The sequence below is a fragment of the Vulpes lagopus genome, chromosome X (assembly GCF_018345385.1).
Source record: "Vulpes lagopus strain Blue_001 chromosome X, ASM1834538v1, whole genome shotgun sequence".
Taxonomy (NCBI): Eukaryota; Metazoa; Chordata; class Mammalia; order Carnivora; family Canidae; genus Vulpes; species Vulpes lagopus.
Genome location: NC_054848.1, coordinates 82,732,408 through 82,746,967, shown reverse-complemented (window position 1 = coordinate 82,746,967; position 14,560 = coordinate 82,732,408). Strand labels below are relative to the sequence as shown.

Here is a 14,560-nt window from a genome sequence, read left to right as displayed (position 1 = left end):
CAAAGCCAGCCCGCGGGGCAGGTGGCCAGAACTCGGAAGGAATTCTCTTCTGCAGCCCAGGGTCCAGGCTTGGCCCCAGCACGCTGCTACACCAGCCTCTGTCGCCCAGGGCCTCGCACATTCCGAGCCCCCGCCCCTCCGCCCCTCCGCGGGCCTCACCCCCCCCCCCCCGTCCCCCTCTCCTCCCCCCTACCAGCTGTCCCCTTTCCCCAGAGCGCCGAGACAGCGGGAGCCTGGGAAGAGGCGGCCTCGGGCCGGAGGGGGCGTGGTGGGGAAGGGGAGGAGGGCGGGGGTGAGGGGATAAGGAGGCCCGCGCTGCCAGTGCCCCCAGCCACTGCCCGCCCCGCGGAGCCAGGTGCCGCCGCCGCCTCTCTCTCCCTTTGTCTGTCTCTCTCGCCTGCTTCCCTGCGCCCCCGGGGGAAAGGTCAGCAGCGTCCTGGAGCCACCGTGCCATTCCCCGACAGCCATGAACTGCAGCGAGAGCCAGCGGCTACGGACCCTCCTCAGCCGCCTGCTGCTTGAGCTGCACCATCGGGGCAACGCCAGCGGCCTGGGCGCTGGCCCCGGCCCGAGCATGGGAATGGGGGTCGTGCGTGACCCGTTCGTGGGCCGCGAGGCCACCAGTGCCAAGGGCGACGACGCCTATCTTTACATTCTGCTCATCATGATCTTCTACGCCTGCCTGGCCGGAGGCCTCATCCTGGCCTATACCCGCTCCCGCAATCTCGGCGACGTCAAGGACGAGCCCGCCCAGGCCTGTGCGGTGCACGAGTGGGCCGCCGCCGACGCCGAGACCGCAGCTGGCTCGCCCGCGGAGGGCCGCCACCCGCTAGCCCTCGGGACGCCGCCTGCTCCGGCTCCGGGCACCGCCGAGGGGGTCTAGGACCGCCGCTCCGCTTGCTTGCTTGCGCGCGCCCCCGTTGGCTCCCCGCGGTCCCCCAGCGGCCTGCTCTTTCTCTCCCCTTCCAGGCGCCGCCTCACCTGAGGCCCAGACGACGACGAGAGGGCCCGCAGACCCTGTCTGGCAGGCCCTGGAAGAAGCACCACCCTACCCACCCCAGACCGTGTTCTCCCTCCTCTCCCGCCTCTCCCTCCAACCGAGGCCTCTGCTCCCACCCCACACAGCCAACTGCACTAAACTGCCTCTGCTCTCTTGTCTTCAGACAGCCCTGACACCACGCTCCAGCCGCCTGGGAACTGAATCGCACAAGTCCAGCCCTTGGCATTGAGGTGAAGCAGTGAAGTCTATCAGAACTCTGCTCCGGGGGCTGCCGGGACTCTCACTCTGCCAAGCCAACCGGCGGGCCATCCTGCCAGGCAGGCCCCAGCAGCTCCAGCTTCTTGTTGCCTTAGGGACCGAGACAGAGACAACGAAGAGACCTCAGACATCTTTCCCCTCCCTCTTGCAGCAGGGAGCTAGCAGGACATTAGGACCCTTTGGTGGGCTACAATGGACTTAATGAGGACTGAAGGGGGAGGGAAACTCCAAGGGCAGGGGAAGGCCTATGACCCCAACTGTATGGCTTTCTTGCATCCAGTTGTCATCCCAAAGGTAACTTGCCTGATATTTAGCAGCTTTGCCATCTTCTGGAGTGGGTAACTATTGCTAGGTGTATCACCTCAGTACCTCAAAATGCCGCCCCCCCCCCCCCGCAGGTCAATTCAGTTATGGCAGCTGTCTGCTTCATGTATGGAACAGGTGGCTCAAATGTTCCCTTCCTCTGTAACCTGGGTAATCTCACAGGTAATAAAAGTTGTTTAAGCAATAGCCTAAGACTCTTCTCTCAAAGATCTTAGCCTTGAGACCCAGGACTATGTAGAAAAGGAATCCTTTTTGCTTTTGGAAATGTCTAGATTTGAGGGTTGTGTGGTTGTGGTATTTATATTTGTGTATTCGATTCCAATACAGTAGAGGTGATTGGAATTGGAACTGGAAGAAACAGTTGATACAGCTAAATGGGTTGTTTTTCCAAGGGTTTCAAAAGTTGGAACTGCTTTATAACTACTTTTTTTAAATTTGGAAGCACCTTGAAATATCATGATGCTAAGTGAGGATTTCCCACTAAAGCAGTTCTTCAAGATATACTTTTAAAGACCTCTCATACCCATCACTATTAGCCATTATCAAAGTTAATTTTTAGAAACCACCTTTGTAAGTCTCCAACATGTAGCTTACTAAAAGAGAAAAGCCAACAAATACAGTATATCTTAAGTCAGAGGGACGATACTTCAACTGAGCAGTCTTAACCAGCAATGGGTAAAGTGACAGATGCATGTTTATTCATTTATTCTCCTTGTCTCAAGAAGGTCATCAGAACTTGCCTGCTTAGGGCTTAAATACTTATTCCTGATGGTGGCTGTTTGGGCTTCATCAAACACACATAAAAATCACGTCTTAGCATTACGCCAACTTGCTTAAATGCAGCTGATTTCTGTGACAGCAAGGCAAACATATTATGGGGCACTTAAATGAGCTGATAATATCTAAGCCTCATTCAAGGCATTGGTTTTGACCTTCTGGCCCATCTAGTATTTTACTGGAGCTGTTGATAAGTTAAATGAACTTCCTTTCATTCCCAGGACCCACTCCTTGAAGATCAACTGGCCTTGCCCCATTGGCTGATCTCCAGTTTTAGTTTCAGCCTTAAGGCAGGTGGGGGCCAGGGATTGGGCAGCAGTCCAAGACAATGACTGGAAGAAAGGGAACGCTGTGAAAGCTACCTCAGGGCCAGGCAGGGAGGCCTGAATGGGATGTGGAGGGAGGGCACAGATGCCCAGCCATGTCAGGGGCACGTGGGGGAAATAGTCCTCACCCTGGGAGTCAGGTACAGCAATGTCCCTCATTTATCTGGCATAAATGGGGACACAAGGTTGTTCTGATAGTGAGCATAATCACTGGGTAGATGTTGACACATTGGTACCGTTTTTCATAGACATTAGAAAAACACATTGCCAAATATACATAAAGGAAGCTGCTTCCAGCCAATGCCCATAGGCAACATTAATGCACCAGCTGTGGGAAAACAAATCCCACCGCAAAACTATTATTTCTGCTTTTAAAAATATTTTAACCTTTTAATGATGATTAGGGTACCTATGAAGAACATGTAGCAAGAGGAGCCACAGAGCTCTTCCAGTGAGAACAGTGACCTGGCCTGGGGAAAGCAGTTTGCTTTACTGGCCAGTCGCTTTTTCTAAATACATTCAGGATTACGACTGTTTCCCAGATAATGAATGACGTCTCCCAGAAGCCAGGACACTCTACCAGCCAGTGGGGATTGTCAACAGCACTGAGGTAGTCATATTGTGGTCAGCAAAAGAGAGAAGAAAGGAAAATCAGGGGTTTGGTGGTTTTGATAATATATTTCCGAGTACCAGGAGCTAACTAACTGTACAAATTGGGGGAAACGTTAGTCTTCTCCTGAACTTGATTCTAATAAGTTGGAGTGATTCTTCTTTTCCCACCCACCCGGCTATTTCTCCCTTCTGTGTAAGTAGATCCTGTTTTAGATCAGGTCGAATCTCTTTGCTCAATAATAAGGAAGAAAGAGACCCATGCTTCCTTAATTGTAACTTGAGGCTTCCAACAGAGCACAATCAGGAGATGTTTTGAGTTCCAGTGTCTGGAAGCACGCATCAACAGTGCAAGAATAAATGGAAACTTTTCTTCCATTATGGACATAATGCTGTGCATTGTTATTATTATTATTATTGTTGTTGTTATTATTGTTCACTTTTCTAGAGGGCTATAAATGGGGTCTTTCATTTGTTTGGAGTTACCACCTTCTCCTTTTCAATTTGCCATCTCTTTTAGAAACCAAAGATCTGCACATGATTTGTATCAACAAAGAGAAAAGGCTCCGGGCTGATTTCCAAATAATCTTGCCCGACAGCTAAAGCAAATGCACTGTGGTGTGGTGAAGAGCACAGAACTAGAATTAGGAATAGGAAAGCCAGGGTTCAGCCCTGGCTTTGCCAATTAGCCTGCTTTGTTTCTCAGAACAAACTGCCTAACCTCACCGGGCCTGTCTCCACAGCTGTGGGGATTTAAGGATCAAGTAAGACAATGCATGGGGAAAAGCTAGAAGTATAGCAGCTCTAAGAAGCATAAGGTGTTAAGACTTGTATTTTCCTTTTTCCTTCCATGGGGGAGTGCCTTTCGGTGGTGGAAGGTGGGCGGCAGGGGGCATAGAAAATTCTCCACTCTTTAGAGTCTGCTATTATTGTTCAGAGAAGAGGATTGTAGGGACTTGGCATCTAGCTCCCAGATTTCTGAGCCTATCTCCACCATCCTCAGATTCTTGGATGACTATGAGTCTGTGGGTAACCATCTCACCATCCTACTCACCCCCTCTACCCATAAGCCCACAGTGACCTCTTTAAAAAAATACAATAATGCTGTACTTTCAGAGTTCCACCAGGACTGGAATCTAGACTTTGAAGATGTAGGTCAAGGATTGAGAGAGGGCAGAAGAGAATAAAGGGAAGGAATCATAGGCTTCATGAGGGAGGTAGGAGGAAGAGCAATCTAAAATTTTAGAATGTTCTGTGAAGGTAAGGGAGCATTACTGAGGACCACCAAGGATCAGTAGCCAACCCTCGGTGAACGAATTACCTATCAAAATGGCTTTGGGAGAAGAAGCCAGATGAGAAGTCACTTTTAGAGCCCCTGTTGTTACTTAACACACCCTACGGCCAGCCCAGGAAGACATTTAGTGTGATTAAAGTGATTCTTCCTTCTGTGCTGGATCTTCGAGCATAGACATGTGGAGTACCAAGCTCTCAGAGAAGACAGTCTCTCTTTTGGCCACCTGTCCCTGGCATTTGTCTTTGGCCTATTTCTCTTGGCCAAAAGTTTAGCATATTCTGCAGGTTCTTCCTCATTTTTCTTAGTACACTGTTTCTTCAGAGTAATATTCTAGTGTTTGTGTTGCAGGACACAGGAAGTACCAAGACACTGAATTTTGCCCACTTTGGTACTAGGTGACCCTGCCAGTCCCTCATCAGCTATGTTCTGAGGGAGGGCAGGGTCTTGGAAAAAGCTGTGGTTTGAGCCTCTTAGTCTGAAGAGAATTTGCTCAGAACGGACAGAGGGATACCTCAGATACGTCTTTCTTTTTGTTTTGTTTTTAATTATGGTAAAACATACAGAAGGTAAGGACGCCTGAGTGACTCAGTGGTTGAGCATCTGCCTTCGGCTCAGGTTGTGATCCCGGGGTCCTGGGATCAAGTCCCACATCAGGATCCCCACAGGGAGCCTCTTCTCCCTCTATGTCTCTGCCTCTCTCTGTGTCTCTCATGAATAAATAAATAAAATCTTAAAAAAAAAAACAAAAAAATACAGAAGGTAAAATTTACCTTAGCCGTCTTTCAAAGTGTACAATATTCAGTAGCATTAAGTACCTTCGAGTTCTTGTGCAACGGTGCTTTTTTTCTTAAGTCAGAGAAAAAGGCAAGCACCTAAATGACTTTGTATCGAGCAATAGGGCTTAATCATTGCTTCACATGACACCCCCTGCAGGGGTGTTCACATTTTATAGGAGATCATTGAGGACAACGTAAAGGTGAAACTCAAGGGAAGACTCTCTAGTTGTGGATTTCAATGCAATCTGGAAAGAGTGCTCTCTTGAAAGGTTTGGGTGTGTTGGGGCTGGTGGTCAGGGGAAGGGTATACTGTGCTTCCCACAGATCCTCAAGCCACATCCTCCTCTTACTGTCAGATGCTCTTGCAACCCTGCTGAGGACTAGGGCGTTCACAGAAGACTGGATTTCTGTACAAATTCGCTGAATTCCCTCATACCTGACCCACAAGATGTCCATTCCTGAAAACATGTCAGGTCCCTGAAGAAACAGGGGGCCTTCCCCTTGGCTCTTTTAGGATCTCATGATGACCTAGCAGGGGTTGCAGCTCCAGCAGGCCTGGAAGAGAGAATAGAGAAAAAGGGCATGTTAATTTCGCTCCTGCTGTCATGGGGCCACTCCTTTGGGGGCACTGTAGTCAGGACCAGCCTTTGGCAGAACTATGGGATCAGTATTTATCTCACATTTTCTTTTCCTGTTCCAAGCTTTACCATCACTCTCAGTCCCAATCTTCTAGAACTGTTCCTTCCCTGCTGCCAGGGGCTGTTGGTCTTATTCACTTACATCTAATCCGCTCTTCATCCCAGTGATGACCTTAATAGTCATCCTTTTGGATGTCTGATCTTATCAACTTGTTACTCTTAGGAATCCTCCATTTGGATAGGACTCAGGCTCCGAGGGAGAAACTCTCAGAGAGGACAGCCTCTATCTCTTGGCAATCTGGTTTTGGCTGTTTTACTTTGGCATCTTTCATTCTCTTGGCCAAAAGCATAATATATTCTGTGGCCTCTTCCTTATTTTGCTTGGGACACTGTTTCTTCAGAGTAATACACTGACGTTTGTGTTATAGGACATGTGGAGTACCAAGATGTGGAGTGGTAGGCACTTTGGCCCTAGGCTTCTTGCCTTCTTTGCTCTGGGGCTTTCTCACAGTATGCTGGCAGACACCATCTTTATATTGAAGAGTTTGTGGATTCTGTGAGATTTTGGGGGGTGCCCTGGCAATGGGGCACAGCAGTATCAGTGAGTCCAGGAATATCCTTTTCCTCTTCCTTTTATTCTTATAAAAACCAAGTTGAGAGCATTGAGGTTGGCATCCACAAAGCAACCCCCCATGGATTTGTGCCTTCTTCTTCTAATCCTCCTTGGTCTGTAGCAGGAATGCTCCTTACCCAGTAGTGGGTGGACATGGTCAGGTGTTAGGATGCCCTACTTCCTGGAGAAGCCTTGTTTGGCATTGCCACCACTGATTAGGACCATATAACCCTTCCATTCCTCACTCAGAGTGTCAGCAGCAACTTCTGCGGTCATACACTTCTCATCAAAAGTACAAAGTGTGTGTTTCTCGTCTACCTTAATGAATTTCTGGCAGCTGGTGGCTGTGAAAGTGATGTTTAGCTTTATTTTGAGGCAGCCGACTGCCTCCAAGTTGCCACAACAAAGGGGAGCAGTGCATCTTCAATGGTGGCTTTTGGACAACAATGAGGGTGAGAGGTGTGAAGGTGGAAGGGTTTGTCCTAGATTCCCAAATCTGAGATGGGTAGTCTGGTGGTCCCACCATTGTGGTAAGCTCAAGAACAGCGCTTTGGCTTTTTTTTTATTCATCTCCACTATTTCTAGGAGTGCTTGGAAGATTCAACCCTCAGCCACCTGCATTTCCATGTGAGTCTCCTAGGGTGGAGGGTGAGATGGGGGTGGGGATGGGAGTAACTGAGACAGGCAGAAGGGAGAGAGAGAAGCCCTTGGCCTGCTCCCCAGTTAGACTCTGTGGGTTGGAAGGCTACCTTAGCAAACAGGATGGTGGAAAGGAATGGTTGAGGAGACTGAGGGAAGAAATACTAGGATGCAGTCCTTGAGGACCCATAAGGAGGAATTGCTACCATTTTCACTCCATCTTTCTATACATCCGTACCAAACTTTGGCCATACCCATGTGACAAACCCTACTTGGAGCAGGCTGCTCTGGAATCAGCTGGGTTAGTCTCCATTCCATGTCCCAAGTAACTGGCACCATCCCTCAGAGGTTTGGGCTTTACCTCTAGCAAGTTCAAGGATGGGTCAGTTCAAGAACCCCACTTTTTCATGGTCTCCATCATCCACTAATACAGAAGAGTGTAATGCATATGGCATGGACTCTAGAGCCAGACTGCCTGGGTAATATGAGGAGCATTACTTAACCTTCTCCAAACCTCCTTTCCTCATCTGTAAAATGGGTGTAAGAAATAGTACCTACCTCCCAGGGTTGTGATGAAGATTGAGTAACTTACATAGTGCCTGGATCATGGTCAAGGTTCAGTTATGGTAGCTTCCAATCTTGCCCCAATCCACTGCAGTAGGGTTGTTTCCTCCACTGCAGCAATGGGAAGGCTTTGTCATGGTCACTAATGACCTGCGTGTTGCCGATATAATGCTCTATTCTCAGTCCTAATTCCTATGACTGCTCAGCAGCATTTAACACACCTTTCTTGAGACTTTATTTTGACTTCCACAACAACTCAATCTCCTGGTTTGTCTCCTTCTTCACCAGTCCTTTTTCTTCTTAGTCTCCTTTGCTAGTTCCTCCTGCTGTTGAATTGCCCATGGCTCCATCCTAGGATCTCTTCTCTTCTCCATCTATTTTTCCTCCCGTGGTGATGTTAACTAGTCCCAACATGCAAAATATCTTCTTCATATATAAAAATCATCTTAACAATGATGATCCTCAAATTTATATTTTTTTGGAAACGCCCTACTCTAGCTCCAGACCTGTGTGTCTGACTGGCTAATGAACATCTCTACTTGGGTATCTAAACCTGTCTGAAAGTTAACATGTCCAAATCAGAGCTTTTGAGTCCCTTCCCCCCAAAATTTGCTCTTCTACCTGAGAAAGAAAAAGCAGCCCTTGCCATCAGAGAACTGGTCTGACGATTATATCTGGGCCTCATTGCTGGTTAGAAGCTGGCCTGGTGTTCACAGGTCGGTCATTTTATTCTTGTGTTGGACATAAACCATCTCACAGAACACTGACATCAGATTAGTTTAATGACAAGACATGTCTCTGTGATCATGATGAAGTGAGATAAAACAAGGCTACTGTATAATGTTATCTGGATACAGGCAAAAACAAGGTTATTGTGAAACTGGAAAATACCAAACATTCTAATTTCCTAGCTAACTGCTACTTCTCTCCCCCTTATGCCTTTAGTCTTTCTTCATTCTAGATAAGTTACTAAGACATTGGATCACAGAAGTACCCTCCTTTTCTAATAGCATCCAATCCAGAGAAGATGATCACTTCCTTAGACCCTCTCCCAAATCACCTAAGAGAAGCTCCAATCCAATAATAAGTGCTTTCTAATACCAGTTATTGAGACACCCATGATTCCCCATGGTATGAATCTCCCTTGTTGCCATGAGTCATAAACCCAATTTGTTCAACTACAGGTTTATTCCTGGTGGCCTTTGGCTGGAGGGCATTGCCATATTAATCTTTCCCATTTTTTTTTTGGTAAATGGTACTACCATTATTTATCTAGCTGCTTAGGCCAAAACAGGAGTCCTACTGATTCTGCATTTCTCCTCACCATCTCACATTCAATTTAGGGTCCAAGTCCTTTCAACTGTACTTCCAAAAGGAATTCCACATATAACCATTTCTCATGATGGCCACTTCTACCACCGTAGACTACACCCCCATAATTTCTTACCTGGTTTAATAGAACACGTTCTAACTGGTCTTCTAGTCTTTACCCTTGCCCCTTGCAGTCATTTCTTCACACAACAGGCAGAGCAGTGTTAAAGTATAAAGCAGATCATGTCTCATCTCTACCTAAGGCCATCCATTGGATTACCCACACAATTACAATACAATCCCAACTCCTTCCCATGTTCTCCAAGACTTCTCTAAACCTCATCTGATACCCTTCCCTCTTGCTCACTAAACACAAGTTAGGCTAATCCATTTGCTGTTCTTTGAACACATCAAACTCATTCCTGCCTCAGAGTCTTTGCATGAGCTATTTCTCTGCCTGGAATATTCTTCCTCCATATCTTCTCATGGCTGTTTTCCTTCTCATCATTCAAGTCTCAGCTCGAATGCCACTTCCCCAGAGGCCTCCTTTGACCATCCTATCTATAGTTGCTCTTTTCTCCCAGCCCACACACTATTCTCTATCCCATTACCTTGTTTATTTTAATTTCACAGTATGAAGCACTGTCTAAAAATATCATGTTTGTTTACTTACTGGTTTATCATCACTGTCTCCCACTTAGGCTGTAAGTTCCGTGAAGGCAGGGATTTTCTTCAGGCCAATTTAAAAACTTTAGATATATTTTGTATACCTTGGGAGGAGTATACTGAACATTAAAAAGCACACACATTTAAAATATATAATGTGACAATCGCCTGGGTGGCTCAGTCTGTTGAGCATCTGACTTTTGATCTTGGCTCTGGTCATGATATCGGGGTTGTGGGATCAAACCCTGTGTTGGGCTGTGTGTTGGGTGTAGAGCCTGCTTGGCATTCTCTCTCTCTCTCCCGCTGTCCCCCTCCCCCACTCATCCTTGCATTCTCTCTCTCTCTCCAAAAAAAATGTTTAAAATACATGATGTGATTGATTTTGACTTACATATATACCTGTGAAATCATCACCAAAGTCAAGTTAATGAACATATCCATCACCACCAAATATTTTCTCTTGACCGTTTGTGCCTTCTTCCTACTGGTCCAGACAGTTGGTGTCCTGCTTTTTGTCACTATGAATTAACTTGCATTTTCTAGACTTTTACATAGATGTAATCATGCAGTATGCACTTCCTTTTACTCAGCATACTGATTTTGACACTCACTCATGTTGTTGCATATATTAATAGTTTGTTTCTTCTCATTACTTAGTAATCGTAGGATGTACCAAAGTTTGTTTATCCATTCACCTGCTGAAGGATATCAGGTTGTTTCCAGTTTTTTGCAATGATGAACTAAGCTTCTATGAACATTTGTGGGCAAGTCTTTGTATGGATATATGTTGAATGCAAGGAATTTGTGTTTCTGGTTCATTGCAGCATCTCCCATGCCAGCCACTTGCATAATATTTATATAGCATGTGGTAGTTAAATATTTTTTGAATGAATAAGTAAACCTTTTCAGCCCAGGTTGGTGGACATTTCCACTATTCCTGTGCTCATCTTCGAATCCTTCATCACCTTAACTTTTGTCCTATTCCTGCCTTTGCAGTCTGCAGCCCTGGGTGACCCCTTGAAGGTGATTGTTTCCATGGTTAGCTTGTCAGAGAAACCCTACTCATCGGGTTCACTGCCAATGCATGCATTCTACCCTAAGCTTGCCCTTCTGGCTGTTCAACAATCCATTCATTCCTCGCTTGCTGACTCCCTATCACGTTCCCTACAGCAGCTGCTCCAAACTTCCTGTGCTCTCCTCAAGCCCCCAGCCCCATGCTTCCCCCTCATTCTCAGGAGATGACCTCACCTCCTTCATTACTGAAAACATTGAGGCCAGATGACAGCAGCTTCTTCAACTTCCATCTGACCCATCTGCACATAGCCATCTCAAACTCTTCCGACGCTCAGGAAGACGTGCTCCTTCACCTTGCCAAGGTTAAGCTCTCTGCTGGTGTGCTTGATCCTAGTCCCAACTTTAATATTAATAATAACAACAGCGAAAGAAAATGTATTTAGCTCTCAATATGGATGACACATGGGCTAAATACTAAGAAAACAACTCTAATATTTATTGAAAAACTATGTCTTTAACATGTATCCTTTCTTTTTTTCCTCCCAGCTTAAAAACCCATTAATTTCTTTTTTTTTACATTTTATTTATTTATTCATGAGAGACACACACACAGAGAGAGGCAGAGACATAGGCAGAGGGAGAAGCAAGCTCCATGCAGGGAGCCCGATATGGGACTAAATCCCGGGACTCCAGGATCACCTCCTGGGCCCAAGGCAGGCGCTAAACCACTGAGCCACCTAGGGATGCCCCAATTAATTTCTTTTTAACAAAAGTATTACAAACATGAAACATCTGGCATATGTTACCTAATCCAATCTTCCCAGCCAGATTGCAGCATAGTACTGCTTTTTATTATTTTTAAATATTTTATTTATTTATTCATGAGATACACACGCACACACACAGAGAGAGAGAGAGAGAGAGAGAGAGGCAGAGACACAGGCAGAGGGAGAAGGAGGCTCCATGCTGGGAAACCGAACACGGGACTGGATCCCAGGTCTCCAGGATCACGCCCTGGGCTGAAGGCAGAGCTAAACCACTGAGCCACCCAGGCTGCCCGCATAGTACTACTTTTTAAAAGACAACAGAGGAGACTGGTGATCAGACAAATTACGGAACTTCCTTTGGGTCATATGGCTAGTGAGTGGAGGAGCTAGGACTTGAAGTATGATCTAAATCTAGAGCTCTTGCTTTCCTTCTTTCCTCCCCCTCTCCCTCTTGCTTTCTTTCTCCTTGAAGTTCAGAGGGTTATCCTAATCCTACTCCTTAGTTCATGGCCTATTAACATGCTTGGCCACAGTATAAAGCAACTGTAGGAAAAGGTGAAATACAGGGGAAGAGAGGCACACTAGGAAAAGACATGAAGGGCCTTGCCAGACTAAGGAGTTTGAACTTCATCCTGTGGGCAGAGATTCCTAACCTTAAAGTAAGCATTCTGCAGGGTTGCTTGTTAGTAGGCATGTCCCCAGGCTCCACCCTCAGACCTACTGGATCAGTGCCTTTGGGGGTAGGCAAAAGTAGAAACATCAAAGCTCACTTCAGAGGCTCTTATTCCAGTGGCCTGGACTGTGGTGGTAGCTATGGGAGTGGAGAGACATGGATTTTTTTTATTGTGGTAAAATACACATAAAACCTACCATTTCAACCATTTTAAAGTGTGCGATTCAGAGGCACCTGGGTGGTTCAGTCAGCTAAGCATTCAACCCTTAATTTCAGCTCTGGTCATGATCTCAGCATTGTGAGATCAAGCCCCATACCAGAGTCCCCACTGAGCATGGAGCCTACTTAGAATTCTTTCCTTCTCCCTCTGCCCTTCCCCCCAACTCATCCTAGTGCTGTCTCTAAATAAGTAAGTAAGTAAATAAATAAATAAGTTAATTAATTAATTAAAGTGGGCAATTCAGTGGCATTTACTCCATTCACACGGTGTTCAACCACTATCAATTTCAGAACCTTTACATAGCCCAGATTAGAGAATCTGGAAAGGTAGAATCAGTGGGGGTGTGTAACCAATGGAATATCCGTGGTGAGTGAAAGGGATGGTTTGGATGGCATACTGAGGGAAGAGGCAATCTCCAACAGAGATGAGTAAATAAACAGTGGGATCTTGCACAGGTAGAAATGAAGGAGACATGAAGGCAATTATGGACATGGCGAGTTTCTTAGTGACCTTCAGGGTAGAAATATGAAGCAACCAGTTGGTGTGGATCTGGAGTACAGGTGGAAGTTAGGGCCTGGGGGCTCAGACTATATAAAAGCAAACATTTGCATGAGGCTCACTACTTGTCAGACATGGAATAGTGCACCATGTACATGATCCCCAGTAGTCCTCATGTTATAAATGAGCAAACAGAAGTACAGTGTAACTCACCAAAGTTACTAGCATGTGACAGAGAGGAGACTGGAACTCAGGCATACTGACTTTAGGGTCAGTGCTCACGGCCATTATGCTCTGCTACCTCACCCAGAGGTCATTTCATATGCAGAGGAATAATACTTGAATCCAGGAGGGTAGGGCAGGGTGGAGGATAGAGTTAAGGGAAATCTACATCTATGGGGAGGGAGGGGCATAAGATGAGTCCATTGAACAAGACAGAGACACAATCAGGAAGGTAACAGGAAAATGGGGAAATTGCAGAGGCCAAGGAGAGGAGCGTTTCAAGAAGGAGGGAATGTCTGATCCTATAGATGTGTTACAACTGAAGGTCTGATAAGAGGCCACTGGACTTGCTGGTGATTGTCACTGGTCACCTTCTGGATGGCTGGTTAGTGGGGAGCAGGGAAAGGGTTAAGGAATGGTTTGGTGGTAGGAACAGAAGGCAGCTAGCATGGGCTATTCCTGAGAGTTTTGGAAAGGAACTGAAGGGGAAAAATCATTGACAAAGTTTTGGAAGGAGTCAGCGCAACCTCTTGGATCATGCAGAAGGAGCAGACTCCTGTCCTGCCACTTAAGCACTAAGTGACCTTGGGTAAATGATTTAGCTGGTGGGAGCCTCAGTTTGCTCATGGTAATAATAGGGCCGAGCTGCTATAACCGGGTTAGGAAGTAAGAAGATGCATGTGAAATGTACACTGATGAGCTATGGTTTATAGTTGCTCAATACATGCCAATGAATCTGGTTCGGCGATCTTGAGTATCCAGGAAATTCTGGAAGCCACTCTCTTCAAGGTATTTGAGATCAGTGATGATCAGACTGGAGTTGCCAACTGCTGTCAGTACGAAGGCCCTTTTGGGGGTCACCTGGACTGGAGTCAAATCATGGGAATTAAATGACAACAGTTTAAGCTAGATGGCTCTTCAACCCATTACCTCCCAGACAGTGAAATGGGTACAGCTTGAGTGAGCTGTGTCTGAGTGACTAGGTAGAGAGCCAGAACATTGAAAGAAGAATGACTAATCAGACCATTCTCTGGCCTTGGTTTTCTAAGCATGTAAGGGAGCAAATAAAGCTGAAAGCACCTTGGCATTAGGTGTTTAGGGAGATTTGCCCACTTGCAAGACAGGGAATTCTCTATTTCTCTCTCTTTCAAGCCTCCATAAACTCCACACAAATATTACAATGGAATGCACACAATGCCAAAATCCTAAATGTTACTGATTTTTTTCCTTTTAGGATTCTGAATGTGTTTAAGGATTTTGAAATCAGAAGTGTCTGTTGTTCCAGTTGGTATCACTAAGAACTTGTAGAAAACAATTTTAAAATCTGCATTGATGGGGGACCTGGGTAACTCAGGGGTTGAGTATCTGCCT

The 14,560-nt window shown here is 46.2% G+C and overlaps 1 protein-coding gene and 1 pseudogene across 1 annotated transcript; one reads left to right on the top strand and one right to left on the bottom strand.

The window, feature by feature from the left end:
* Window positions 1–345: 345 nt before the first annotated feature.
* KCNE5 (potassium voltage-gated channel subfamily E regulatory subunit 5) lies at window positions 346–1,041 on the top strand. Its single transcript, XM_041742153.1, has one exon. The coding sequence runs from the start codon at window positions 467–469 to the stop codon at window positions 881–883; it is 417 nt and encodes a 138-aa protein (XP_041598087.1). The 5' UTR covers window positions 346–466; the 3' UTR covers window positions 884–1,041.
* A 5,166-nt stretch (window positions 1,042–6,207) lies between these two features.
* LOC121482611 lies at window positions 6,208–13,255 on the bottom strand (annotated as a pseudogene).
* Window positions 13,256–14,560: the final 1,305 nt, after the last annotated feature.

What these genes read in the sequence shown, in the direction of transcription:
- KCNE5 (XM_041742153.1), top strand. Translation starts at nt 467, where the DNA reads ATGAACTGCAGCGAGAGCCAGCGGCTACGGACCCTCCTCAGCCGCCTG.